General features: G+C 40.8%; 5 protein-coding genes across 7 annotated transcripts; all 5 read right to left on the minus strand.

The window, feature by feature from the left end:
* Window positions 1-152: 152 nt before the first annotated feature.
* On the minus strand, window positions 153-9,106 carry pxk (PX domain containing serine/threonine kinase). 2 transcript variants are annotated; one of them, XM_077602581.1, is made up of 19 exons: window positions 8,963-9,106; window positions 7,606-7,656; window positions 7,497-7,544; window positions 6,444-6,630; window positions 5,788-5,865; window positions 5,644-5,717; window positions 5,495-5,569; window positions 5,319-5,423; window positions 4,572-4,679; window positions 4,336-4,497; window positions 3,916-4,033; window positions 3,753-3,831; window positions 3,357-3,405; window positions 3,209-3,286; window positions 3,042-3,128; window positions 2,909-2,972; window positions 2,642-2,698; window positions 2,003-2,032; window positions 1,438-1,586 (listed from the first exon to the last, which is right to left on the minus strand). In XM_077602581.1, exons 1-18 carry the CDS (start codon window positions 9,065-9,067, stop codon window positions 2,016-2,018), a joined length of 1,542 nt encoding a protein of 513 aa, XP_077458707.1. In that variant the 5' UTR covers window positions 9,068-9,106; the 3' UTR covers window positions 1,438-1,586; window positions 2,003-2,015. The 2 variants fall into 2 exon arrangements, with proteins under 2 accessions (XP_077458706.1, XP_077458707.1); XM_077602580.1 differs by lacking the exon at window positions 2,003-2,032 and having other exon boundaries at window positions 153-1,586.
* Window positions 9,107-9,122: 16 nt separating this feature from the next.
* LOC144075505 (hydroxyacyl-thioester dehydratase type 2, mitochondrial-like) lies at window positions 9,123-10,394 on the minus strand. The gene is made up of 2 exons (XM_077602584.1): window positions 9,892-10,394; window positions 9,123-9,262 (listed from the first exon to the last, which is right to left on the minus strand). Exon 1 carries the CDS (start codon window positions 10,392-10,394, stop codon window positions 9,933-9,935), a length of 462 nt encoding a protein of 153 aa, XP_077458710.1. The 3' UTR covers window positions 9,123-9,262; window positions 9,892-9,932.
* rpp14 (ribonuclease P/MRP 14 subunit) lies at window positions 10,316-12,845 on the minus strand. The gene is made up of 6 exons (XM_077602585.1): window positions 12,712-12,845; window positions 11,466-11,575; window positions 11,309-11,393; window positions 11,148-11,224; window positions 11,006-11,084; window positions 10,316-10,462 (listed from the first exon to the last, which is right to left on the minus strand). Exons 2-6 carry the CDS (start codon window positions 11,549-11,551, stop codon window positions 10,406-10,408), a joined length of 384 nt encoding a protein of 127 aa, XP_077458711.1. The 5' UTR covers window positions 11,552-11,575; window positions 12,712-12,845; the 3' UTR covers window positions 10,316-10,405.
* Window positions 12,846-13,045: 200 nt separating this feature from the next.
* Window positions 13,046-17,543, minus strand: LOC144075504 (monoacylglycerol lipase abhd6-A-like). Of its 2 annotated transcripts, none has more exons than XM_077602582.1 (9): window positions 17,382-17,543; window positions 16,058-16,228; window positions 15,626-15,788; window positions 15,430-15,543; window positions 14,728-14,860; window positions 14,496-14,653; window positions 14,379-14,433; window positions 13,782-13,882; window positions 13,046-13,611 (listed from the first exon to the last, which is right to left on the minus strand). In XM_077602582.1, the coding sequence occupies exons 2-9, from the start codon at window positions 16,183-16,185 to the stop codon at window positions 13,429-13,431; spliced, it is 1,035 nt and encodes a 344-aa protein (XP_077458708.1). In that variant the 5' UTR covers window positions 16,186-16,228; window positions 17,382-17,543; the 3' UTR covers window positions 13,046-13,428. The 2 variants fall into 2 exon arrangements, with proteins under 2 accessions (XP_077458708.1, XP_077458709.1); XM_077602583.1 differs by lacking the exon at window positions 17,382-17,543 and adding an exon at window positions 17,012-17,179.
* Window positions 17,544-18,914: 1,371 nt separating this feature from the next.
* On the minus strand, window positions 18,915-26,476 carry lmcd1 (LIM and cysteine-rich domains 1). Its single transcript, XM_077603237.1, has 6 exons — window positions 25,673-26,476; window positions 23,215-23,291; window positions 22,855-23,110; window positions 21,010-21,264; window positions 20,304-20,519; window positions 18,915-19,454 (listed from the first exon to the last, which is right to left on the minus strand). Exons 2-6 carry the CDS (start codon window positions 23,289-23,291, stop codon window positions 19,347-19,349), a joined length of 912 nt encoding a protein of 303 aa, XP_077459363.1. The 5' UTR covers window positions 25,673-26,476; the 3' UTR covers window positions 18,915-19,346.
* Window positions 26,477-26,625: the final 149 nt, after the last annotated feature.

The raw sequence follows: 26,625 nt of genomic DNA on the forward strand, positions 1-26,625 counted from the left end.
TGCATTTTTTACAAACTGTTTTAAAATAATCAAATTTACCAATAAATAGATGCCAAATACCTTTGCAATTAGTAAATCAAAATTCATTTTAAATAACATTTTTACTGTCTATATAAAATAACTGACCCATTCTTTAACAAAATACACTGAAGTGTTCATGAATTATTTTATTGATAAAGTATCTACTCGGAATATTTTACATTCACATTACATACATTACAAGTTGAACATCTTTATTTAACCTCCCCAACAAATATTTTGCATACAAAAGTTTACCTCGACACTGAAAAAGACGTAACCCCTAATTTAATTTGGAGAAATACACAATTCAATATATTCGTTATTTCTCTGTATCTTTAGTGTCAAAATATTGGGGTAGAAAAAAATAAGACTGTTAACTGGAGCTTTATCTTGATCAGTCATAAAATTTGCATTAAAGTGCTGCGGGGGAAAAGTGGGCGTGGCGTGACAAGCAGCCACAAACATTCAAGCGATCTGGGGTTTCCACCAAAAACATGTCACAAAGCCTCATGGCAAACCTTAAATAGGTTTATCGATAGGAACAAGGATTATTATAAGCATAAATGGCACAATTAAATAATCATAATGTGTTTTGATTGGGTAAAATTGGACTGAGGAGAAAATCTGGAATGGCTGTCAATGTTTGTCGTCAAAACAATGCTTTGTGCTTGTACTGCATTTGGGAAATAAATGAAGAAAAATTATCATTTTTTTAGGATAGAACGTTGAAAATGATTTAGTCAATGTAGTAAAAAGTTTTTGTTATCCATTGTTTTCCTGAAAATATTTGTAGCACTGGACAGTAAAATAATTCATCTTTGGGAGATCAAAAAAATTGGGAGGGATTTTTTTGTCCACGAAAAATAAATATTTTTTATTTTTGAATGCTGCATCTTTAAATTATTACTATTTTTTTCATTTATTCAAATAAGTTGGCACTGTAAGAAATGTTCCTTATTTATTTTCATCTTACCAAATATATAATTTTACGCCTACTTCTTTTTAACAAATAGAAACTACAAAAAAATTAAAGAATTTTTTAAAAAGCAAGTATTATCTTTTAAATATTTTTCCCAACAAGCTGGATTTGCATTTCCCAAAACACCAAACAATATTTAACCAGAATAAAAATGTGCATATATAATATAAAGATAAACATTTTTCTTTCCTCAAAATATTTTTTTCAAATCTTCCCTCACCAAAATTCTAGGGTTTTTCCCCCCCAAAAAACATATCTAAAGATGAAAATGACTCCCAAATATTTTCGATCTGAGGTAAGAATTTCAAGTTGGGATCTGGGAATCTGGAAATTGCATTTGTATCAAAAAGGAGCAGTTGGATTTATAGGAAGCAAAAACCAAAAAGAAGAAGAATAAACGGAAATGGTGGTTAGAAAACGGCTTGGCTGCGGTCTACGGTGCTGGCCTTCTTAAGTTTGCCTTTGTTGAAGGCCTGGATGGAGCTCAGCAAGGCGGGGCGTCCTTTGGGGAGGGGTGTGGCCACAGAGGAGCAGGGGGAGGAGTCTAGCGTGGGCAGCGGAGGAGGCGGTGGAGGAAGAACAAGACCTGAATGGAGAAGAGGACCAATGAGAGAATAGAAGCAATAAATTGGCAGGATGCAATTAAGCAAACAACCAAAAATGGAGGGGGTGTTAATCCGCTTTTTGTGACATTGAGAGGGATAGACGTCCAATCGTGTGGCTCTTAATAATGAAATAAAAACTCGAATGGCAGCCACCCGTCTATGCTCGTCAATGGAAGACCGAAAATGTTTGCATAAAGTGCAGAGCAAAAAAAATATAAAAAGTCAATAAAAAAAGATCAAATGGAAGGAAATAAGGCAAATAAATAGAAGGCGACATGCCGTGGCGAGAGCCCAAGCAGGTGGAAAGGAAGTCGCAGAAACGCGTGCGGACGTCACCATCGCCAACGTTAACGTGGGGGAGGAAGGGTGAGAGGCGGAGGAGAAACGTTTACTTTACCCCAAAAGCGAGGTCAGAACGAAGCATGCTCTACATTGGAGATGCACGGGATGAAGACAAAGAGAGAGACCACAATTCAATTAAACCACCAATCCACAAATTGCCATTTTTTGCATTAAAAAAATAGGAATAAAAAAAATGTAATAACTAAGTCAAGGTGTACTTGCCCGCTTTTTAGCTGTTGATTCTTGTCTATATCAGGTAGTGAGTTATGGCTGTATTTTCTGGACTATAAGTTGCACTTTTTATTTTGGTAGTTTGGATGGACCTGTGATTTTATGTGCCTAATTTTTTTCCCCATTTCATCAGCCTACAGCTTGTTTTGTGGGCCTTACTTAGTTATCCCCCCAAAACTGCCGTTGTTACATTAGCGCTTGCTTATTTTGTCTGTTTGCTAAGAAACGTGCAGTCGTTTTAGGAATATAGTCCGGAAAAGACGGTAATTGACGACGTCTGGAAACGGTTTTAGACTAGCCTGGAGTGGCGGCCTTAGTAAAAGGAGACACGCACGGCGCTCGGCCATCTTGGAGAGGTCGGCGGTGACCTCGGTTTAGCCCTCGGCGAGAGTTGTTGACACGAATGTCCGAGATAAAAATAAACAAAAAGTTTAGTCTAAGAAGACGAGAGGCAAAAACTCACCCGTGGGCGGCGGCGTGGGCGACGAGGGACACGTGGGTGGGGAACTGGCGCCTGAACCTAGAAAGATGGACAACATTTTCTTCTTTTCATTACAGTACCAAAGACCTGTGTTTTATCCTTCGGGTGAGAAAGAGATAGACGTCCAATCTATTTGAATTCAGAGAATTGGCAGTAATAAAATTATTCTTTTAATTTTTAATTTTGTGTGTTATTTTGCTTATCCAGTTCTTCAAGTCAATTAAACAGCTGAAAATGAAGGACCCCCACCAGAGTTATTGTTGTTTCGCACGGAGACGTCGTCTTCATTTTCAAACGTCGACTGTCTGCATTTCTATGAAAAAAAGGTTGTCACGTTGCATTTGGCTGTAAAGAAGACAGGAAATGAAGGCGGACGCCGCACTTTTCTGGCCAGAATCTTCCTCCTCTTCTTCTCCTCTTCAGAACCGTGATGGGATTGCGCTCTGGTGAGTCGGCGGTGCTGGTGCAGCTTCAAAAAAGTAAGGAAATAAAAATAAAATTTGAAAAAGGGAGATGGCGGCGGGATGCACCGAGGGTCCCTGAACGCACCATTTTCTGCTCCTCCTGAAGACGTTTTTCCAGACGTTCCTTGGCCGCCTTCAGGGCTTCCTTCAGCCTGCCCGGAACCTGCACGAGAGCGCGGTCAACTTGGCTTTATGTCCCATTGGACGGGATGAGAAAAGTCGGCGTCGTTTACCCTCATTTGTGTTTTCTCCGAGTGCTGTAGCGTCACGTCGGCGAACAGCCTGGGAAAAAAGGGAAACAAATCTTACTTGTTTGGATATCCTTAAAAAAAAAATAATAATAATAATAATAAGGAACAATTAAAATAAAATCCGAGTTTAAGGGTGAACAATTATTAATTGAGAATTTCATCTTTTGTAGTTTTAGACTTTAAATATTTTTTTAAAATATTCTTTGCTTTTTCTTTTTTTACTGTAAGTGGTCTCAATTGTAATCATTTTGAAAATATTTTCCCCAATTAAAAGGCAAAAACACTCATTTATGATGTTCTGAAAAAACTGAATCAAAATGTTTACTCATCAGAAAGGATAAAAGCTGAGGGAAAGAATTTGAAAAAAAAAGAACTCACGGAGTCTGAATGATCTGCAAAAGTGTGGGCATCCCTGATTTGCAGGCCTCACTGGACAAGATGGACCGCAGCACCGATACTATAAAAATAAATAAAAACAAAATAAAATAAAAATCAGCAAAACCAGGCAAACGTCGTACCAACACGCCGTTAGCTTACTCACCCACGGCGACGTTACTGATGTCGGAAAAATCGTCTACGGGGACGCTTTCGGGCGGTCGCCCGCACGCCATCTCGTAGAGCAAATGGCCGAAGCAGAAGACGTCCATGCTCTCCGTCGTCTACATACAAAAATGTGCGATTATCCCGCTTTGAAGTCGTAGCGTAGGCGCTAAGGTTAGCACAAACCATTATTTTCATCTAAGGTCATTTGTGGGATGAGTGGATTGATAGGCTGGTAGACAAATCACGATGAATTTGTAAAATATTCCGATTGCAAATAACATTAAGTAAGAAATCCGGGGGGATACAGGGCAGGCTGAGAGTCGACCCGCCATGAGAACATTCCCCGCAAAGCGCCTCTTTTGGACAATTGTTAGTTCAACAGCGTCAACAAATCTTCAAATAATTTAGCTGCACTTACGTTAATCTTCCTAAAGCGGGTGACGAGGGGTCGCAGCGGCGAGGGAACTCCCAGCAGTCCGTTTTCCACGTCCGTCAGACGACAGGCGCCTCGCTCCACCATCACGTTGGAGGCGTGAAGGTGGCCGAAAAAAAAGCCGCCGTCGTGCAGGAGTCGCAGCCCCTGGGTGTACGCAGATGGGCGGAGTTTAGCGCGGGTGGGTGGAGTTCGCCGTGATGGGGGGTGGGTTGACCTACTTCCAGTATCTGTCGACCGTACAGTCTGAGTTGAGACGACTCCAGCGACTGAGACTGAGACTTCTTGCCGTTGCCGTATTTTTTCAGGTAGTTCTCCCTGGGCTTCACCTTTCACAACACCATGGCAAAATATGTTATGCTACTGTGGTACCTCTACTTACAAAACAAATGGGCTCTCCAAGCGGTTGCGTAACTTGGATTTTTCCCAAGTAAATGCCCAATCTGTTGAAAGAATTGGATTTTTTTTTTCCTATTCCGGATACAAAATTTTCCCATTGGGGCGTTTTGTAAGTTGAAAATTTTGGATGGAGACGTTCTTACGCTGAGGTAACATTGTATTTGGATTATTGGGGCATTTAAAAGTAAAATGCGACTCTACTTACAAAATATTCACATTGCGAAACCATTTCTGAGATCAATTAATTTAAGTAGGGTTACCATTGTATATGGTTTTAAAAAGGTAGCGTTGTTAAAAAAAAAAACTACCAAGAATTTCCACTCGAAGAGTGTTAATGTTAAAACCCGTGCTACCATTGACGGCAGCAGATGTCCAATTCATTTTCATTGAGGGGCCATGAATAAACAAACAGGTCACTTCCCATTCATTTTGAGTCACTTTCTATCCATTTTGGGACATTCCTCACTTCCTGTTTACTAGCCTAAAGCCGTTTTCGAAGCTAGCTTCTCTTTCCCCCACAATACGACTCTCACGCTGCGTTCAGGGAAACCGTACATCGCGCGACTTGCCTTGCGGACGTGATCCCGCAGAGATCCGGCCTCGTTGAACGGTCGGATGAGGAGCGCCGAGGACTCGCTGGTGCTGGAGAACAAAAGCGGGCACAAGTAGGGACTCTGCAAGGAAAAAAAGGCCAAACGGTTAGCGACGGCGAGGCCGTCCCGTCGCGCGCGGCGCCCTTTCGCACCGAGAGTCCGGCGAGGAGCTTCGTGGCGGACTGCAGGTCTTTGTCGGACAAGAACTTGTCGGGGCCCAGGTCCACCTGCGGGCAAGTAAAGGGGTGTTGAATGACGTGGTTTCTCCCACGTTTGGAGGAGTGGGGAATGCGATACGGACCCAGCTGAGCAGGAAGCGCTCCTTGGCTTCCTCTTTGTTTTTCACCAAAAAATACTTCTTCCTGATCCTCCAACCTGCGGGAGGAACATCGGTGTCATCCCGGCGCCCGACGAGCACGCCGTTAGCAAGACGGCGGAGGCGTACCGATGTCTCGGAGGGGTTCCAGAACCTCCCACTTGGGGTCCGAGCGGAAGAACATGGAGACCTGTTGCAGGGCAATCTCTGGAGGGAAAAAACAAAATAAAATTGTTTGTTTAAGACACATAAGAAATCTCATTTTTTGAACTGCTTTATCCTTATTAGGGTCGCGGGGGGTGCTGGAGCCTATCCCAGCTGACTCCGGGCCAGAGGTGGGGGACACCCTGAATTGGTGGGTAGCCAATCGCGGGGCAAAATGAGACAAACAACCAATCACTCATGCCTAAGGGCAATTTGGAGTGTCCAATCAGCCGACCATGCATGTTTTTTGGAATGTGGGAGGAAACCGAAGTGCCCGGAGGAAACCCACGCAAGCCCAGGGAGAGCATGCAAACTCCACAGATGGACGTGACCTGGATTTGAACCCAGGACCCCAGAGCTGTGAGGCCGACGCGCAAACCACTTGCCTCACCGGGCCGCCACATTCAAAAAATGTAAAGCATTTTTAAAAATGCATATTCAAATTTAAAAAATGAATTCAAACAATATATTTATTAGTCCTAAATGCTTATTGTGGAGGGAAAAACTTTCAAATATGAATATTTGGTTGACAAATGACTCATTTGCATACTAGCTCCGCCCCAAAAACAATCAAGAGCCACCTGTGTAATTCGCAGCGTAGTTGTTGGGGTCCAGAAACTTCTTGACGGGCAGGGCGGCGCACAGCAAAGGATGCTGGGTAACGGCGTCCAAGTAGGCCTGCAGGCCGCGCTGCCTCTCGGCGATGAACTCCCGATCCATGTTGCCGATCAGCTTCTTGGGCGGAAGGGGGAGCTGGATGCCGCACACCTGCGCGCAACGCTCTTAACAAGGGATCCAACACCCCGGAAACGTAGCAAGTAACCAAATGTCTTTTCTCCACCCAATTTAACCAACATTATAATCATATAAAAAACGATTTCAACAAGGCAAGGAAAAAAAAAACATTTTTTTTTCCAGTTGTTGTGCACCCGAATGAGGTTGGAAACAAATTATTTAAATAATGTACATATGACATAAATAAACTGATTGAGTGAATAAACTTGCAATAAAATCTGCTATTTTAGTTGTTGTTTAGATTTGTTGGACATTTACTGTTTTGACTTCAAGGTTTGTTTCAAGTGTCAAAAAAATACTATTTCTTTATACATTTTTGCATGATATTTTTTTTATAATTGCGTTACATTAACCCACCGTATAAAAGGGGGGACAAATTGGACGTCTATTGCTGTCAATGGCTGTTTTTGAGACGAACATCTTTTGCTAACGACCACAACGCATACTCTGCAAATTTATGAGCGCAGGAAGGTTGATGTGTTTTCTTAGACTTGGCGGTTTAAATGTGGAGATGTCAAATAAACAGTGATCCAGCTTCCAGAAACAGGAAGTAAGCGGGGGAAAAGCCTCAGCAAAAAAAAAACTGCGGTATCCTGTTCTGGGATCCTCGAAAGGTCATTTGTTTCACATATTAATCAGTGTTTTTTTTACCCTTGCGCTGATTCATGACGTCTATGAACGTGTGTATTTTTATTTTACGCAATATCATTTATGGACAGAGTTGAAATGGCGGCTTAAAAAAATTGGTTTCACTTTCCAAGACCGTTTTGCTCTCTAAATCTGAATTAAGAATAATTTTAATGTTAATTGTACATTAAAGACAAAAAAAAAAAACTCACCGTCAGACTGTTGTTGAGAACGTCAAAATCACTGTAGCGCCGGATGACCTAGGTACACAAACGCCATTTAGCGGAAGCGGAGCTGTGATTGGTCGACTGGTGGGCCTACCTGCCAGGTGTTCTCTGAGGCCACGCCCCTTCGCACTCGGATGATGTACTCCTATGTTGGTGAGAGCAAAACAGACATAAAAGGAGAGTAAGAAATGTAGTTTTGTGATGCAGAAGTTTAAAAAAATGCAATACATTTCAAAAGAGGTAAACATTTGTTGACATTGACGGTGATTGACGTCCTTTTAAACTTAAAAGGGGAAAGTCAACACATTTTGGATTTTTTTGATTCAAAGCCAGTCCTCCCAGTTCAAGTAAAATGGACGTCCATTGTTGTCCATGGCAGGCAATGAGTTATTCAATATACATTTTTTTGGGCAATTTCTTATTAAAAATGGAAAATAAGATGTCAAAATGCAAAGATTTATATTATTTCTTGAGCTTTTGAAATATGTTTACAACCTGAAAAAATAAAATTCTGAAATCCAACATTTTTCTTGCTTTTATTTAAATCAACAACTCTATGAATAAACCAAATTTAGAAAAATAAATACTTTTCATTTCTATAAAAAATATTTAGAATAAACATCACCACAAGGAAAAACAATTAAGAATCTCATCATGGGCTGATGATCATGGTTTGTATATCAAAATCAATAGCAGCCAAAGAGTTAATGGTAGCAAACAAATTATGCTAATTAATAAAAAACAAAAACTGATACTATATCAGTTATGAAATGTCCTTAACCATACCATTTTAACGAAGCTTTCTGATTGGCTGTCATTAGTAGGCGTGCCGTTTATTTTTTTTACAAAACTGATAAGACATCATCACCCGCTTTGATTCCTTAAAAAAATGAAATCTCTGAATGAGAAAAACAAGCAGCATGGCATCTGGCATTAGCATGCTAAGCTAGCTGTCAGCCTCAGCTGACCCCGGGCGAAATGTTGTCAACAACATACAGCCACCCCCTGCGTCCATCATCGGACAAGGGACATTTAATGCAAAACACGTCATTTTCTTTATGTTACGTTCACGGTCCATGTCAAAAGTGTGTAAAAATCGCCCAATAAAGCCGGAAGAATTCGCGCCAATCAGAAATCAATGGGCCGCGAGTCACAATCGCCACTAAAAGTCCTCTCGAGTTGCTAAGCGAAGCTTCCGGGAAATTGCTTCATCACTGTGGCGGTAATTCAACCGCAAAAAAAAGTCTCTCATAAGCAGCAGGGGGGCGCTTTTTTTCCACGCTAATAATAAGAAAATTCTGCCAGAAACACCCATTGTCGACAACGGAACTACTGCCGGGCAGAAAGACCAAAGCGTCCCCGGGCGTTCGTCCGAGCTGGACGCCGACCTGCCTTTACGCAAGACCCGCATACCCGGCTGAGTCGTACCGGTAAGAAAAGGTGAAGCTCACCGTGTGGGACTGCAGGTTCTGGCTGGCTTCGATAGTGGCCGTCAGCGGGACGGTGTCGTCCAGCAGCGGCGGACGGCCGGGAGTCGGCTTCGCCAGGAAAGCCATCCCGGACTTCGGGAGGAGGGGAGCCGGGGAAAGTCCGCGTCGGACGCCCTGGGTTGGTCGCGTGTCGTCGCCGTGCAGGAAGAACTGGAGCTCGGCTAGAGAGACCCAGCAGTTTCGCTTCAGCGTAAAGAGGAGTGGAGGCTTCTTCTTTGGGTGAGATGAAGCGACCAAGCCGGGAAGGTGATTTACCGCCACCTAGAGGAATAAAATATATTCATTTATATCCTTAACTCATCCTTCAAATTTTAGACGCATTTTGCAAAATGTGCTTTTATCGAAAAAATACACAATTCAGAATTAGGTAATATATATCATAATTTTAAAAACAAAAAGTTGATTTTTTTCCCGTTCCTTTTGAATCAAACAAATGAAATACAAAGTAAACAAGATTGAATTTCTGCAAATGTATGTGCTACATATCAGTTTGTAAAATATCTATATAACAAAATAGGTCAACGTTAAATTAAATGAGCACCTAACTTTTTAGCTACTGGTTACCATGTATGTGTATGATTGTTTACATAATTAAGAGAATATTGGCTCTTTTGTATTTAAGAAATGATCACCAAGTTCAAAGAACTTTGTTTTTTCTTTTGCTTTGAAATATATGAAATTTAAAAAATGAAGACCCTGCCCACATATGTGAAGTCCACCTTATATACTATGAGAATTATAAATCATTTTTTTAAATAAAAACATTTACATTTCCTATGAACTCAATGCCTTTTATTGACAACAAAAATGAAAAGAGCGGCTACCAAAGGTATTATTTCCAATTTGTTCATAGGCCCCGCCCCGCTAACAACGGCGGCCCGTGAGCTCACCGCATAAAGAATAACGGTCGACGACGAGCACTTTCTCGGCGTCACTTGACTGGCGGTTTCTCGGGCATCATCACGGTCACCTCGCCCTCCATCACCACTTTGTCACGGACCGAGCAGGTGACGGCGACGGAGGCGAAGGACATCTTGACCTTGCGCACCTCGGCCTCGGCCACGACCCGCTCGCCCAGGAAGAGCGGCGCCGGGAAGCGGATGTCCTGCCGCAGGAGCACGCAGCCGGGGAGGTGGACGCCCAGCACGGCCGAGATCAACCCGTTGACCAGGACCCCGTGCACCACCGGCTTCCCGAAGGCCGTGCCGGCGGCGTAGGCGGCGTCCAGGTGGAGCGGGTTGCTGTCGCCCGTCAGCTCGGCGAAGAGTTCCACGTGGCGGGCCTCGAAGACTTTGGTGAGGGAGACGCGCTGGCCTACGTGGAGTCTCGCCGCCGCCACGACGGGGGAGGTCGAGAAGAGCGCTCGGACGGGGCTCCACATCGTCGGCGGCATCTGTCCGGCCGTCAGTCCAGCTTGAGTTCGCGGCTGTCTGCCGTTAGCGATAGCAGGAACGGTGACACCTGAGAGAACCATTTGGACACTTATCTTATATTTCTTTATTATTAAAATACAGGGGAACCTTTAAATATTGTCCCTTTTCCATTGAATTATAAACCACATGAATAAAAAAAGAAAAAAGTTAAAAACCCTATAGTTATTGTTTCATTTTATTTCTACTTTGACAGATTGTGATGCTAAAATGTGTCCAAATCAGTAGAAAAATCTCTTATTTATTCAACACCCTTTTCCCACTTTTTTATGAATATCTCAAAAGTAAATTATTGATGTTAAAATCATCTTAAAATAAAAAAAACAAATTAAATAAACAATTAAATGACTATTTTAGCGGCAAATCTTTTGTTTTCTAAATAACTTATATTTTCAAAAATAACAAAATGGAAAAAATAAGTTCTCTTTTTTTTTACATTTGTCGATTTTTTTTCTTGTGTAAATTTTCCATTTATTCATAAAAATGAGGGTAAAAAACACAGTATAGTAAATTTTCTTCAATTTCTCTAGTTTTGAATGAAAGCAGACGATTATCTGGCAAACTTTTGCCGTACCTGCAACACTCGAAAGGCGCAAGTCTGCCTTTTGTATTTGCCAGCCAGAGTCAGTGAGCTCCACAGCTTCACCAAATCACTAAAAAAAAGAAAAATATATGTAACAAAAGACACATTTTTAGAAACATTTGGGTGTGCTCACCTTTTGGACACACGCAGGAAAGCAGTGAGAGTATCTTCATCGTATTTCAGGACATCAAACTGCAACGCTGCACCCACCTAAAGTTCATAAATATGCACCGATGTCCAATTTTTTCTCTGCTCAAGTTCAGAACTTGATTTTTTTTTTTTTAAATACGAGACCTCTCCGTGGAGAGCCCTCAATCCGTCGATGATAAACTGCTTGAAGTCAACCGCGATCAATTTGGTGGATTCGTCCTCCAACAAGCTTGAGGAACAAGAGAAGAAATGTATTAGTAATTGATGAATTTAGTGCAGTTAGAGAGCATGTCTGACTTACAGGCAGACTTTCATGTACTGATACGGCGCGGCATTCTTCAACACGATGCTTTGGAAAACAGGAAAGTCCTCGCTCTCGGGATTCATTCTATTATAGCCGCCGCTCTTGTGCTGAAACGAGTATTAAAGTCAATTTCACAACTGTTTCAAGATAAAATCATAAAAATATAAAAGCGAATACAATAATGTTCTCCTAGAACAATGTTGTTTTGACTCATTTAGCCTGAGACTGATTGTGTTTTGCTCTTCCAGAAGCTGAATTAAGCGGTGCATTTACGGTTTCAATTGCTTATACAAAACAAAAACACCGCCCGAAAAAAAGTTGGCAGTGGCTCCTTAACCGGTAACCGGTCAAATAGTCCCAGGGGCTATTTAGCCGGTAACCGGTCAAATAGCCTATATGGCCCCATATGGCTATTTAGCCGGTAAGAATTCTGTGTGGGGTAAATAGTAAGAAACTACGGCTATGGAGCCACTGCCTAAATAATAGTCATTAAATCCCTATTCACCTAATGTTAAAATCTATCAATTGGCAATGACACATCAAAATTCAATAAGATTGGTTGAATGGTTTAGAAAATCCCCTATTCACGCAATGTTAAATAATAGGTTACCGGCTAAATAGCCCCTGGGACTATTTGACCGGTTACCGGCTAAAGAGCCACTGCCAAAAAAGTTAACGTCTTTTTTTTTTTTAATAAAAAAACATTTTAATAAAAAAAAAAAAGACGAATCTGCCAAACGTAAGCGTTGGTCTTAAAACGTCCACGTTAGGTTGGTCAATGTAATAAACCCGTAGCCACTGTAGTTTTTTTAAACAGTATATTCTGTACATTTTGTTTAAGTTGTTTGATTTTTTTGTTTGTTTGAATGTTTAAATTGACCACATATTTTATGGAGTTAACGACTAGCTGCGAGCCCCTACATTTAATTTGATGAAAATGCACAAGAGCGTCACAATAGTCCATTGGTTGAGGATTAGCAGTGAAAATTAAACATGGCAACGTACGTTTTTACGATTTAGTCAATGCTATTAACTGTTTTCAGCGATATGTAAAAAAAGATAACCACCCTAAAAAACCTATTGGTTAAGGCACGTTTGTGTTTATCGCCAATGTCATAACAAACTGAATCCAAAAGCGAGGCCAGACAGGAGATAAAAGCAACATTTGGCATAATTTAAACGTATAATTTGGAAAGTTACCATTTCTGGAAGGTAAAACTTGTTTTTATGTGGATAAACCTACCTGCGCTTGTTAAGTTCGCATAGTTCAATGACGTTTGTTTCTTAATTTCACATGTGCATTTTTCTTCTTCTTCGTGGAATTCAATCGTAGGCACTGAGCAACACCGCCCCTATCGTCCGTGTCTAAAACTGACACGACTCAAAAAAATAGAAAACGTGTTATGATTTGGTAATGTCTTCATACTAATTAAAGTGGCAGAATATTATTCAGATTTTATGCATTCATTAAACCGATCTTTTATTTTCTTGTATGACGGTTTATCCATAATATCATGCACGCATGGAATTGTTTTTTTTAATGAACAATTAAGAAATATTCAACATTTTCAGTGAAATACCTTTATAGTATTTTAATGTCCTTGTTTTTAATACTGTGCTTTCAATGTGTCAATGCCAGTGACGGTGTTAGACGTCCAATCCATTTACACCAGGATGAGCTGACAGCCATCAAACGATTGGACGTCTACGATCATCAATGGCAGTGAGTTGTGTACGCTATAAAATATTAAACACACAGAGAACTGAATAAACATCTCAATATATTAAAACATGAATTTTCGTAAAATATTTTTTCTGTGTGTCATTGACGTAAACTCACTCAGTTTTGGAAGATTTCACCATTCAATCGGACGAGAAAATGTCTCAAATCTTTTCACCGAGTGCGTATTCGTAAAATAATTTGCTATACAATTGTAATTTCTGCTATTTGAAATGCATTTCAGGAAGATTTTTTCCCAGCGTCCTTGTCGCCAACTTTCTGTGCGGACAGGAAGTCCATGAGTAGCTGCGCCGCCATCTTGGGTCTCTCCAGCGTGATGGTGTGGCCGCAGTCGTCCAATAGGCACAGCTGACATTGGGGAATGGCCGTCTTAAGCGCCAACGCCCCGGAAACATCCAAAACCTGCAAAATGATCGGCACGTGAGGAAAAATACAGGAGCGGTTCCGGCTAATTTTGCGTACTAGAGGGCCGCCCACATTGCGCATAGCAAAATATCACCCCTAGACGTTAAATTCTCCTCTCACGTTAATAGTTGTCAATAAAGATTTTGTTTTCAAAAAACATTTGTCACCTTGTCTTGCTTCCCCCAAAGGACTTGCAGGGGCGACGTGATGGAATGGAGATTTTCTTGCAGCGAATAGCGAGAATTTTCCTCAACTAGCGCCATGAACACTACAAATGCACAAAGGTACACACACACACAGAAGGTTATATACACTTGCGTGCATATAGATACACAAAAACACAAATAAACACAATTAGACAATACAAATGTGTGCACTTATGAATCACAAAACACACAACCACATACAAAAAAAAAAATACAGGTAGAAAATTCCAAAAGTAAACACCAAAAATAGAATGACAACACGTGAAAAAAACTAAAATAAACACACAAACATGCCACAAATCTGAAGACACACAAAAAGGGGAAAATTTAAAGGGCACAAAAACACAAACAAATGTGCTACACACAAAAAATACATGCGCATTTAGATTAAAAAAAATAAAATAAGTACATGCAAACCAATACATCTAACATGAAACAATAGTGTTCAGCGCCATTGACGGCGACTGACGTCCAATCCGTTTGGATCGGACGTCAGTCACCGTCATTGGCAACCCAGACCCGGATACACAACACAAACCGAATTGCATTTGGACGCACGTTCTCTGTAGAAGCGGTTGTGCCGTATCCTGTTGTGCAGGAGGCCTCGCAGCACCTGTCAACAACAACAATTATCCCATTTCCTGCGGGCAGCGGCAGCGACGGCCATTTTTCAACCTGCTTGGGAAGATGGAGAGTCTTGTGACAGCAAAGACGCAACATGTCCTCCAGCTCCCGATCTGTGGACGGGATGAGAGGGATGGAATAGTCCTCGGGGTTCTTCTCCATCTCCCTTAGGCGGACAATGAACTCCGTTTCAGTAGGATATACCAAACCTGCGGGTAGAGGGGAGGGGGGCAGGGGGTACACTAGACACACCCCTAGTAGTAAATGGCGGCGGCAGCTTTACCTGACGGACACATCAAGGTGACGCCGGACAGCTGCGCCGGGTAGGTGGCGGCGTACACCCCTGCCACATTGCCCCCCATGGACGTTCCCGCCAGGTGGAAGGGTCTCTTATCCAAACCCACGCTTTGCACAAACTATACAGAGAAATTATTATTATTATTATATCAAAAGCATATGCCTACATTAACTGCAACAGATGTCCGATAAATTTGAAGTGCCGGGAAATAAAAGAATTCTTTGCATTTTGGATAAGTACGTCTTATTAAGGAGATATTGCTCTATATTAACTAACAAATAAAATACAAACAAATGGTTGACTGAAAGATGAACTACGCAAAATGGGTGAAATTTTTCGTTAGGAAAAAAAACCCTTTCACCTTTGATTTAAGATTTTTTTTCCAGAACTACAACATTTTAAATGTATCATTGTTTGTCCCTCAAAAATAGCTTGTTTGTTTCAAAATAAAAGGGAACATTGCAAACATTTATTTTCAATTCCCTTCCAATAAAAAGAATACTGATTGTTTTTTCTTAATGTCCTCTTTTTTGATCATGTATTTTTGGATAAATAAATAAAAAACTAATTTAAAAAAAATGCAAAGAGATTAAAGAATAAATTCAGATTATTACACGACAAAAAAAAAAAAACAACCGATGGATTGACAAGCGTGCGTCATCCGGTCCAAAGTTTCTGGCGTCGCACCTGATGAATGCGTTCCACCTGCCCCCGAACGCCATAGTCGTGGGGGCCGGTCCGGCTGGTCCCCTCGTGTCCTGGCATGTCCACGCACAGCACGTGCTGCTCCGTGGGGAGATACTGGTGAGGAAGCATAGGAAACAAGAGGAGAGGCCGTCAAGACCCCATCGACAACTTGAAGGAGAATGGAAGACAAGGAGACCTTGACAAAGGGCAACCACATGTCTTTGGAGGCGGAGAAGCCGTGCAGCATCAGCAAGGAGGGCGTGGCTCCCCCTGGCGACCCGCGGCAGAAATAGCAGAAGCGGTAGCCGTCGTCGCCATACGAGTAGCGGATGGTAAGACCCAGCTTCAGGCGCATCCACCTGCAACAAGACCATTTAAAACAAGGAGAAAAAACGAGTCATTCTTGGTTTGGGTGCCAACAGCACCCTCTTGTGGGGGTAAGCCGTACTAAAAAGGGGTTCTCGGACGATACGCCGAAAGACGTTTGGCCGACGGACAGTTCGCCGAACGGACGTTTCACGATCCGGGGGCGGGGCGAGCGCGCGAATCCCGTTTCGGCGAAACGTCCGTTCGGCGAACTGTCCGTCGGCCAAACGTCTTTCGGCGAATCGTCCGAGTACCGACTCACCAGTTGTAAGCCCGAATGATCAAACTGGGCCAGATCCACGTGGCCGTCAAGAAGGTCAAAACGGGGAGGGCCAGTACCGAGGCCGCCAGCGCCGCCAGGGTTGTCAACGTCGCCACGCTCGCCTCCATCGCCGTCAACAATTCAAAACGTCCCAAGGGCTCCAATCTTGCACTTAAACACATTTCACATAACCTTAACTAGGAATTCCCTCTCATTTTTCTCTTAATGTATTAGTTCACATTTCAAGGCATTCGTAACTCGTTAGCTGCCATTAACAGTATTTATTGAGTAAAAGTTAACACACTCAACATTTTCCGCAAGCAACTTAATGCATCGTCGATGAAATCTGCATATTTTCTCAGTTAATTCGTTCACCAGGTCAACACATTTTTAATAGTTAACGTCTTTTCAGTAGGTGAACACAATATTCCATGAGTGACTTGACTATTTATCCACCGACACCCTTCATTAGCGGGAGCTAACACGTTGTCTAAGCGGAAGTTTAGTACTTTCACGCAGTCATCTGGGGTCAACCAATGATCTCGTGTATAAATGCAGTTGAAATGGATTGGAGAAGTGAAATTGGCCAAATACTAACACAGACTGCATTTTACTGGCATCAATTGAAACTGTGACATTATAATTGGGCAAGCATCATTTAAAGGGTAAGTGTTGAATAATCACTGCTATTTGCCATTTAATTATCCATGACTCAGCAAAACCACAACTTTCATAAACCAAATCCATTTTTGACGCTTACTCGCCAGTTGCCAAACATTTATTGGTGAACTCATTCACTCCCACGAAGTCAGGGCGCCCTATTCTCATTTAATTGGACGTCTATCCCCGTTCAAGGAAGCCGATCAGAACCTGTGGATGTCACTCAATATGGTTCTGTGGGAAAAATGGATTGACCTCGAATTGACACCTGATTCAAAATGGCAGTCGACTTACCTTTGCTTTCTTCCCAATAAGAAATTGATCTTCACTGTCAATTTCACTATAAATTTCTTGAGAACTTTTCAGTTTTCCCGCTCAGGCAAACTTTTATCGACACTTTGGGTCCAAGTTACGTAGCCTTGAGTTTCCGATGGGTGCAAAGGTACTACGACGTAATTACGTCATCAGGGACGTACCTCTACATCAATCGGAAAAGGTGGATATGATTTTGGCGAGACTTGAAATATAGACTATGACGACCAGGTCACTTGACAGTTTGACATGAGACAAGTCGAGCAATTCATGAGGTCACTAAATGTTTATTTTTACAGCAAATGGGCGCTTTTTTTCATGGAAATATAGTGACGGCAATGAGGCAACTTACCTGGCTGTTGGCTAAATTGGACGAGTCAGCGGACAATGTCGATGTCGTGCTGCATTGGGGCTGTTATTTCTCTTCCTATTTACACCAAACGCTCAAGCGCCTTTTATCCTCAATTAAAGGGGAAGTACAAAAGACGTGATGCGTTCACGGACGATGGGAAATCTGACGGAAATCACCCGAGTGACTTCTGTTGGTGGATTCGGCGGTAGAAGTCTTGCAATAAATACACGATAGAAATGTACATCCAAATTTTGTAGGAAAAACTCCCTCAATTTCCCCCAAAATATTATTTTATTATTAGCAATGCCATTGAGAGCACTACATGTCCAATCTATTCAAAGTGGCTGTGAAAGAGTTCTAAGTTGTATTTTTACTCTTAAAGTATCATTAAATCCAAATACATTACCTGAATGGAGATCAAAAGGTTCTGTAGGATTAAAAGCAAATTAAAATAACGAAAAAGGTAAAATAGCCAAGTGATTCAATCGCTTACCACTAGTGGAAGGTCGCGTAACTACACGACGAATAATTAATCACGCTGAGTTCAAAGAAAGTTCGAAAATTGAGTTTCGCGCATTCTCTTGTTAGCACGCCGTTTTATTTTATTTTAATAAATAATCATAAAAGTTCATGTACATATTAAACTACACATGGAATAAAGAAAACGTATCCGCTTTTTTACTAAACTTATCCACTGAATAAAACCGGCTTTCTCCACATGAGGGCGCCACGATCTCAACCTAAGGCTAGAGGGTGGTTGAACGTCCGAGTGCGAGAAAAGGCAAGTAAATGTTTCATTTGGGAGCCAAAAGACCTCCTGAACGAGCGTTTGTTTGGCAGCTGACGTAAGTTCCAAAGAACGCCTTGTAAAAAGATGACATTCCTAAAAGAAATGTCATACTTGCATACAATTTTCCTTTGGATTCTTGTTTTTAACCTTCCAGTTCAAATAGATAAGTTATCACCTTCAAAACTAAACATGGGCAACTTTTTTTGGTTCCTTCTTGATAAAAATAATGTTTAACCCCTTTATGCCTGAATGACCAGTGAACAAATGTAAATGAAGCATTGTAAGTATACATACATACAAATTGTATGAATAGAAAAAAATAATCAAGAATTGTACAGAAAAATACGGATAAAAATGACCTCTAAAATAAAGATAGAAAAATTAATTCAAATTAAATTCATGCTTAAAAATAATAATTGTTTTAAAACTAAAAAGGGAATTTTTGAAAAATGATTTTATAGATTCAAAAAATAAATAAAACATTTTTTAATTCAATTTTTCCCATGCTACATGTCTATTTCTTTACATTTTTATAAATCGAATTCAAATGCTTTAAAATGGGATTTTTAGTTGTCTCAAATGTATTTTCTTTATTATTAGTAAGGAAAAATAACTGCAAGTTTCCATCCAAAATGTAAAAGAATTTGATTATTTTATAAATACATTTTTTTTTTAAATCAAAAATAAAACAGTAAAATCTAAAAGTCAATGCTCAACGTTTGGATGAAACCAAGAGCACAACAAACACTTCAAGCTCTTTTATTGCCCCAAAAACAGTAAAACAATTGAAATAAAATACGGGTTAAAATGAAAATATCGATCAAATCAACCCTATCTAATAACAGCTTTTTCACATTTAACATTTGTTGTTTGCTTGTTATTATTTGTTCATAAATTCTGCTAATTTAAATTGAATTACCACTGGTTTGTTCATTCGCTGCCAACCCTCCCACTTAAAACAGATTGGACGTTTCGTGCCAACAACGAGTTAAACGCAGTCGGGGGAGCTCGTCCATTTTTGGAGCGTTAACGAGAAAATATGAGCTCATTTCAACATCTGGTCGTCGCCGCCGCCGACGATTTACGAGCCGATAAATCAACCCGGCACCTTTCGGGCCTTCAAAATAAAAGCAAAGGTCAGCGCGGATGCGTGGGCCGAAAAGGGCCGTCGCGTGTCAATGTTGGCAAGGCGTGTCCAAGCTTTGGCCGCATTTCCAACAACAGAAATGCTGATGATGCCACGCGAGGCCATCTTGAGTGTGGAAAGAATCGCTGAAAATCAGCTGGAGAGAAAAAAAAGTTGTTCAAAATAATGAAGATGTGAAAAAAGGAAGAAGGCCCCATACAAATAAAGTTGAATTGTACATGATTTTGTCATTTCTTTAGTATATCTCTCTTGCAATATTCTTTTAACATTTTTTTTCGGCCTCCTCTAACCACTGGCACACGTGTGAAAGTGGCGGCCCGGGGGCCAAATCTGGCCCGCCGCATCATTTTGTGCGGCCCGGGAAAGTTAATGATGAGTGCCGACTTTCTGTTTTAGGATCAAATTAAAATGAAGAGTATAGATGTATATTAAATTTCCTGGTTTTCCCCCTTTTAAATCAATAATTGTCATTTTTTAATCATTTTTTTCTGTTTTTAATTCAAAAATCATTTTGTAAAATCTAAAAATATATTAAAAAAGCTAAAATAAACATTATTTTAGATCTATAAAAAACTATATATTCAGGGCTTTTAATAAATTTATTTTAAAAAATCTAAATATTATATCTAAAATGGTCCGGCCCACATGAAATCGAGTTGACGTTAACGCGACCCGCGAACCAGCCCGAGTCTGCACCCCTGCACTAGCACAAAACTAGCTACCTCATTAGCTGCTAACGGCTAACCGCTAACCACTTTAGTCACTTTTTAAAATGAATTGTTATTGTATAAAAATCTTTTTACGAATACTTATTTACGTGTGCACTATATGGTGAAGCTTTACACCTCGTTGTACTTTTTCTAATGACAATAAAGGCATTCAATTCAATACGAATAATCATTATCGCTCGATGACTAAGCAAAATGCGCTAATATGGCGCATCAGAGTGGTGAAATAAGAGAAAGCGGCAACGGTAGTGGCCTACCTCGTCGCAGCCGGAGCAGCGTGGCCGGACGCTCTGGCAGTAATGGCGTCCGCACAGCAGCTTCCCGCGGGCCCAGAAGTAGACCAGGTCCACCAGTCCCTGGCCGCACTGGGCGCAAGCGAAACAGGCCGGGTGCCACATGGCGTCGGGGCCGGCGCGCTGGGCGAAAACGGCCGGGCTCTCCGGCGACGCCTCGCCACCGCAGCCGGAGCATCTCTGAGAAAAAGAGAGAAAATTGGGGAAACATTTTTTTAAGCCGCCGAGGCTTGTGAGGCAGTCTTACATCGTGTGCGGTCGTTTTGGTCGCCGGACTTTTGGTCGCCCGGACCCAAACAACGGGCGACCAAAAGACCAGCGACAAAACAAGGTAAAACAAGACGGTCTCCGCATCAATCAAAGCCAACAATGGCCATGAGCAGTTTCACTGAGCCCACTTGTGAGTGTATAAGAGTTTGTTTGTACACGCGCTGTCCCTTTAAGAAGCTACGTGAGTCAGGGTCTTAACAAGTTCTCCAACAAAAAACAAGAAAAGTACGGGAAATTTGGAGCTTTTCTTTAGCCTAATAATTAATAGGGCATTAAGTATGATTAAATAATAATTCGCAGTTTGTATTTAGGGAATTTGAGCAACGATTTAAATGGTAATTATCAATAACCTTGCGGGTGACCAAAAGACTGGCGACCAAACGACCGAGTACCGTCTTACGTATGGAGGGTCGGCGTCCGGGGCGGGCAGTACGGGCAGGGCGACCAGGCCCACGCCCATGGCTTCAGCTTTGTAGTGGCGCACGAAGAGCTGCATGTCTGCCCGCTGGCGGTCGCCGTCCAGGCTCCGGCACGCCGCCAGGTCTTGGTCGTAAGCGGGAAGCTGGAGGAGGAGACGCCTGCGCCGCAGCGAGGCCCCGCCCGTGCCCGAGACCGGACGCTGGCTCTCGGGGATCAGCTCCATGTAGCGCTTAGCCTAAAAAATAAAAAAATAAAAAATAAAAATGGCAGCTCATCTCATTGTGCCCTGCGATTGGCTGGCCAGGGCGTCCCCGCCTACTGCCCACAGTTGGCTGGGATAGGCTCCGGCACCCCCTGAACATCCTTATCTTGATTTGTGCGATTCTACGATGGTATTCTGGTGATTTTGTCTATTTTTCAAAAGTGGGTTTCCTGTTCCCGAATCGAATTTAAATATTTCCTATTTATTAGTTATGGGAAAGATGAGTTGTAGTTTGCAAGCTACGGCGACGATTAGCGCTCATGATTTCAGATGTGAACCTCTGCGATGGTGAAAGTGGGCGTGGCCTTGCCCCACACTTTTCCCTGAATGCAAAAACGAAGCCCCGCCCTCCTTCCCCACTAATCACGTTCAGCGTTGCCCTCCGCCAAACCCGAAACAGACGTGATATTCTTTTTATTTTTTTTTATTGGAAACAGACGCCCAAGGCTCCCCCGCTTAGCTCAGCCTTGAGTTCCCTGGAAGTCAGCGGCCGCCATTGACGAATGTCGAATCTGTCAGTGAGCGTTCGCAGAATACCGTTGTTTATTTTTTGAACATGGGGAAAAAAAACACCAAAAAGATAATATTTGTCATCTGGCAAATAACTAAAATGTAATAAAAATGTTTACAAAGATAAATAACATTATAAAACATATGGATTTAAATTAAATGAATCGAACAATATTTACACTTTTTAAAGGTGAATATTTAAAAAAAGTAACTCATAAAACTAAGAGATTTGAATTTTGTTTACCTTTTTGTCATTGTAATTTGAAAACTGAATTTTAAGACCATAAAATATTTTAAAAAGAATGTTTATATATATATATATATATATATATATATATATATATATATATATATATATATATATATATATATATATATATATATATATATATATATATATATATATATATATACATATATATACACACATATATACACACACACATATATATACACACATATATACACACACATATCCACACATATATACACACATATACACACATATCCACACACATACACACACATATACACACATATATACACACACATATCCACACACATATACACACACATATACACACATATATACACATATACATATATATATACACATATACATATATACATATATATATATATATATATATACATATATATATATATATATATATATATATATATATATATATATATACACATACATATAAACATACATATAAACATACATACATATACACATACATACATACATATACATATATACATACATACATACATATACATATATATACATACATACATATACATATATATACATACATACATATACATATATATACATACATACGTACATACATATATACATACATACGTACATACATATATACATACATACGTACATACATATATACATACATATATACATACATATACATATATATACATACATACATATACATAGATACATATACATACATACACATACATACATATACACATACATACACAAATACACACACACACACATAAAAGAGAGTGCGGCGTACGCACCAGTTGGTGGTCGAGTTCGGCCGGCGCCCAATCGTAGGTGAGGGTGCTGAAGGTGGGGTCCTTGCCCGACACCATGGGATTGGTCACGATCATGCGGTTCCTCTTGTATACGTGCAGGTCGCCGTCCCCTTTGACCTTGGCCGTCAGGTGGGCGCAGGGCGAATCGGCCAGCAGGCGGCCCATTCGCCGGTCGTCGGCCGAGTGGTCGCCGTGGGCGTGGTCGGCCACGCTGCAGCCGCACGCCATGCAAGCTTTTCTGAAAAACAAAAAACTTGTTTTGAACTGCTCCATAGCGTTCTCAGATTTTTTCTACGGTTTGGACGGCCAGCGCCATCAATGGAAGTGAGGGTGATGTCTCACCTCCAAGAATGGGGCTGCAAACCAGAGCAGGCGTCCTTACAAAGAAGGCAACGAGGCGCAGGGGACTCAGCCGACATCTATAAGAAGAAAAAAAAATCATTTTGTAAGAAGAGGTACCACAAGTCATTTCCAAAGAAGAATTCATCCATAAACTCCCCTTCTTAATTATTAATTATTTTTAGTTGTAGCTTTCAAATCATTTTTTTTAAAAGATTGCTGCCCCTCTGTACTTTTTGATATCTAGTAATTGTTCAATGTAAGTCACAGGTGTCAAAGTGCCGGCCCGGGGGCCAAATCTGGCCCGCCGCATCATTTTGTGCGGCCCGAGAAAGTAAATCATGAGTGCTGACTTTCTGTTTTAGGATCAAATTCAAAGAAAATTATAGAAGTACATTACATTTCCTGATTTCCCCCTTTTTAAAATCAATCATTGCAATTTTTAATCCATTTTTTTTCTTTTGTGTTTTTAGTTCAATTTTTTTTGTAAAATCTAAAAATAAATATACAAATATTTTCCGTTTTCCACTTTTAAATTATATTTTGTTTCCATTTGAAATTAAAAAAACATGATTAAAAGAAATGTTCCATTACTAAGAAAAAAAGCTCAAATAAACATTGTTTTGGATGGTACACGGTCGATTGGTCGCCGGTCTTTTGGTCGCCCGTTGTCGCGGTCGGGGCGACCAAAAGACCGCGACCAAGGCGGCGACCAATCAACCGCACACGGTTTTGGATCTATAAAAACGGACTAGTTAGGGCTTTTGATCCAGTTCTCTTAATCCAATTCAAAAAAATAAAAAATAGATATTATATCTAAAATGGTCCGGCCCACATAAAATGGAGTTGACATTAATGCGGCCCAGGAACCAACCTGACACCCCTGATGTAAGTTCAGTCATGGAGGGGGGTGCAATTGTTTTTATTTGCCCCCCCCCAAAAAAAAAACACAGTATGAAGTGTTTTTATTATTAAGTCAGTATTTCCTCCCTTTTTAACAATTGATTCCCAGACAAAGCGCCAAAGGAATCTTGGCAAAAATAATGGGTCACTAGCCCACCACGAATAACAACGGCGATAAAGCTCCGGAGGCGACGAGCGGACGGCGACTAAATTTAGAAAGCGCAACAAGAGGCGGCGGGCTGGACTCGAGGTAACGTCAACGTGACGGAAAAAAAGCGGGAAAAGCCCTGTGTGGCGTCGCATCCATTTTTGGTCGGCTCGCATTTTGCGCGTCACTCGATATATTTGCAGCGTTGTTAAAAAAAAAAAACATCTGGGCGCCACCGCCGCTGGGCTAAATTTGTCGCTGGCACCCCGCGCGCGCGATAAAAGCTTTGCGCCCGTGTTATGACGGGTCGCCGGGATACGTTAAGCTCCCGACAGGTGACACTGATCCGGCAGGTGATCCCAGTTAAGTTGGTGCATCATTGTTGTGTGACAGCTAAGGTTGAATTCAATGGCCGCCATTGACAGCTTAAAAAGTCCGAAAGCAGTTTGACTTGGGTTGGATGTGTCAGAAAAAAAAGGCAAAAACTGGAAAGATTGGAAACACGAACACGGAGGAAAAATGTGGAAAAAAAATGCTAAATATGACAAAAAAAATTCTAAACCTCTTAAGAAAAAAATTGTCTAAACCCACAAAAGTTACGTTAAGAGTAACAAAAACTGATAAAAAGTGCTTAAAAATTTTAAACTTGATAAAAAAAAGAAAAACTGTGTGGTGGGGGGGTGGCCGACTGCAAAAATATTATAACAGATATACCACAAAAAATGATGTCAAAAAACTATAGCTAAAAAGTAAAGAAAAGTAAATATTTATCAAAATGTAAAAAAAAATACACTTCTGATTTTCTTTCATTTACTCTATTAAATTTCCTGATTTCCCCCTTTTAAATCAATAATTGTAATTTTTTAATCCATTTTTTCTGTGTTTTTAGTTCAAAAATCATTTTGTAAAATCTAAAAATATATTTAAAAAAAAGCTAAAATAAACATTGTTTTAGATCTATAAAAAACTGAATATTCAGGGCTTTTAATCCATTTATTAAAAAAAATCTAAATATTATATCTACCACGTTAAATGAAGTTGACGTTAAAGCGGCCCGCGAACCAACCCGAGTCTGACAGACACCCTTGCTCTAGAGGTCCATGAAACTACACCAAAATAGTATGTTGAAAAAAAAACTCAATAGGGAAAAAAATTAAAGTAAAGAAATAAAACTAAAAATCAAAATGCTAAATATGCATATTTAATGACTAGCCTCCTACTCAATTACTTTTCAGGTTTTCTTTCATTTACCCTAGAAGACCAACTAAATACATGAAAAGTTACATTTATAAAAAATAAAAACATAAGGTATGAACACATCAATTTTTTTTCACTTGAAGTCATTTCCAAAAAACAAAACAAAAAGATAGAAATGTAAGAATGAAAACAAGGCAAAATGGGATGTCCTACCTTACGGTCTTGACTTGGATTTCTGGGAAATTCCTGGCTTGTCAGTCCCACTTCCTGCTCTGCCCCCCCAAAAAACAAAAAACACACTCACACAGACACACAAAAAAAGACAGGAAAGGGCAAGCTTCCACTTCTCTCTCCTCTTCTCATCTGGTATCGTGGGCCGGCGCTGCAGGAATGCGTTTCCTAGCGACTCCCAATGCATGCTGGGCCGCTCCCCGGCCAATAAGAGCAACCATGTACGAAAACCAGTCACCAATGGAAAGGTTGCAAATCCCTCCTCCTCTTTCCTCCTCGGTGGAGGTAATAACCACCACGCTTTGTACTTCCCTTCGGCGAGTCGCTCTTGCCAACCTGCGTGACAAAAACTACAAAGTCAGTAGAAAATGCGGGTAAAATGCTTTGCTTTCTCTCTCAGGTCGATTTTCAAACTAGATGGTGAAATAATGTTTGGGGTAAAAAAAAAAAAAAAAGAGGAATGCCGGCCAACCTTGAAAACTAAAAATAAGAGAAAAATATCGGGAATCATCACAAATATGTAATAAAAAAATGAGAACACCACCAAAAATCTTTGTGTTTAGTTTTAGGGCATGCAAAAAAAAGGCCCATATCACAGAACACTAAATAGAACTAAGCTCCACCCCTAAAAAAAAAAGTAATTTGAGAACTTAATAGTTGGTGTTGCCCCGCGGAAACGGCGCCGACCAATAATATGAGGAGTATGGAACTTGTGGTTAACCGCATTTGCGCACACAATTGCCAATGAAACACACACACACTCACACAAAACACGATTCAATTGCAGAAAAAAATACATTTTTAACATTCATTCATTTAGCCTAGCATGCATGTTTTTGGAACGTGGGAGGAAATCAGAGCACCCAGAGAAAACCCACCTGAGCCCCAGGAAGAACATGCAAACTCCACACAGTGAGGACACACCTGGGCTCGAA

This window comes from Stigmatopora argus, chromosome 6, assembly GCF_051989625.1.
Source record: "Stigmatopora argus isolate UIUO_Sarg chromosome 6, RoL_Sarg_1.0, whole genome shotgun sequence".
Lineage (NCBI taxonomy): Eukaryota > Metazoa > Chordata > Actinopteri > Syngnathiformes > Syngnathidae > Stigmatopora > Stigmatopora argus.

Bases quoted from the DNA above. Each gene is read 5' to 3' on its own strand.
- LOC144075504 (XM_077602582.1), bottom strand. From the start codon at position 16,185: ATGGAGGCGAGCGTGGCGACGTTGACAACCCTGGCGGCGCTGGCGGCC. The intron at 14,861-15,429 runs GTGCGACGCCAG...TTCTCTGTATAG, and splicing joins AGGTGGAACGCATTCATCAG to TTTGTGCAAAGCGTGGGTTT. The intron at 14,654-14,727 runs GTAAAGCTGCCG...CTCTACCCGCAG, and splicing joins CACCTTGATGTGTCCGTCAG to GTTTGGTATATCCTACTGAA.
- rpp14 (XM_077602585.1), bottom strand. From the start codon at position 11,551: ATGAATCCCGAGAGCGAGGACTTTCCTGTTTTCCAAAGCATCGTGTTG. The intron at 11,085-11,147 runs GTGAGCACACCC...TCTTTTTTTTAG, and splicing joins TTCCTGCGTGTGTCCAAAAG to TGATTTGGTGAAGCTGTGGA. The intron at 10,463-11,005 runs GTACGGCAAAAG...TGGTTCTCTCAG, and splicing joins GCGCCTTTCGAGTGTTGCAG to GTGTCACCGTTCCTGCTATC.
- LOC144075505 (XM_077602584.1), bottom strand. From the start codon at position 10,394: ATGCCGCCGACGATGTGGAGCCCCGTCCGAGCGCTCTTCTCGACCTCC.
- lmcd1 (XM_077603237.1), bottom strand. From the start codon at position 23,291: ATGTCGGCTGAGTCCCCTGCGCCTCGTTGCCTTCTTTGTAAGGACGCC. The intron at 20,520-21,009 runs GTAAGACGGTAC...TCTTTTTCTCAG, and splicing joins CGGACGCCGACCCTCCATAC to AGATGCTCCGGCTGCGGTGG. The intron at 19,455-20,303 runs GTAGGCCACTAC...TTTTCTCTCCAG, and splicing joins GCTGCTCCGGCTGCGACGAG to CTGATTTTCAGCGATTCTTT.
- pxk (XM_077602580.1), bottom strand. From the start codon at position 9,067: ATGGCTTTCCTGGCGAAGCCGACTCCCGGCCGTCCGCCGCTGCTGGAC. The intron at 6,631-7,496 runs GTGAGTTTTTTT...CGTTGCGCGCAG, and splicing joins TTCTCAACAACAGTCTGACG to GTGTGCGGCATCCAGCTCCC. The intron at 5,570-5,643 runs GTCCGTATCGCA...ACTTGCCCGCAG, and splicing joins AGCGCTTCCTGCTCAGCTGG to GTGGACCTGGGCCCCGACAA.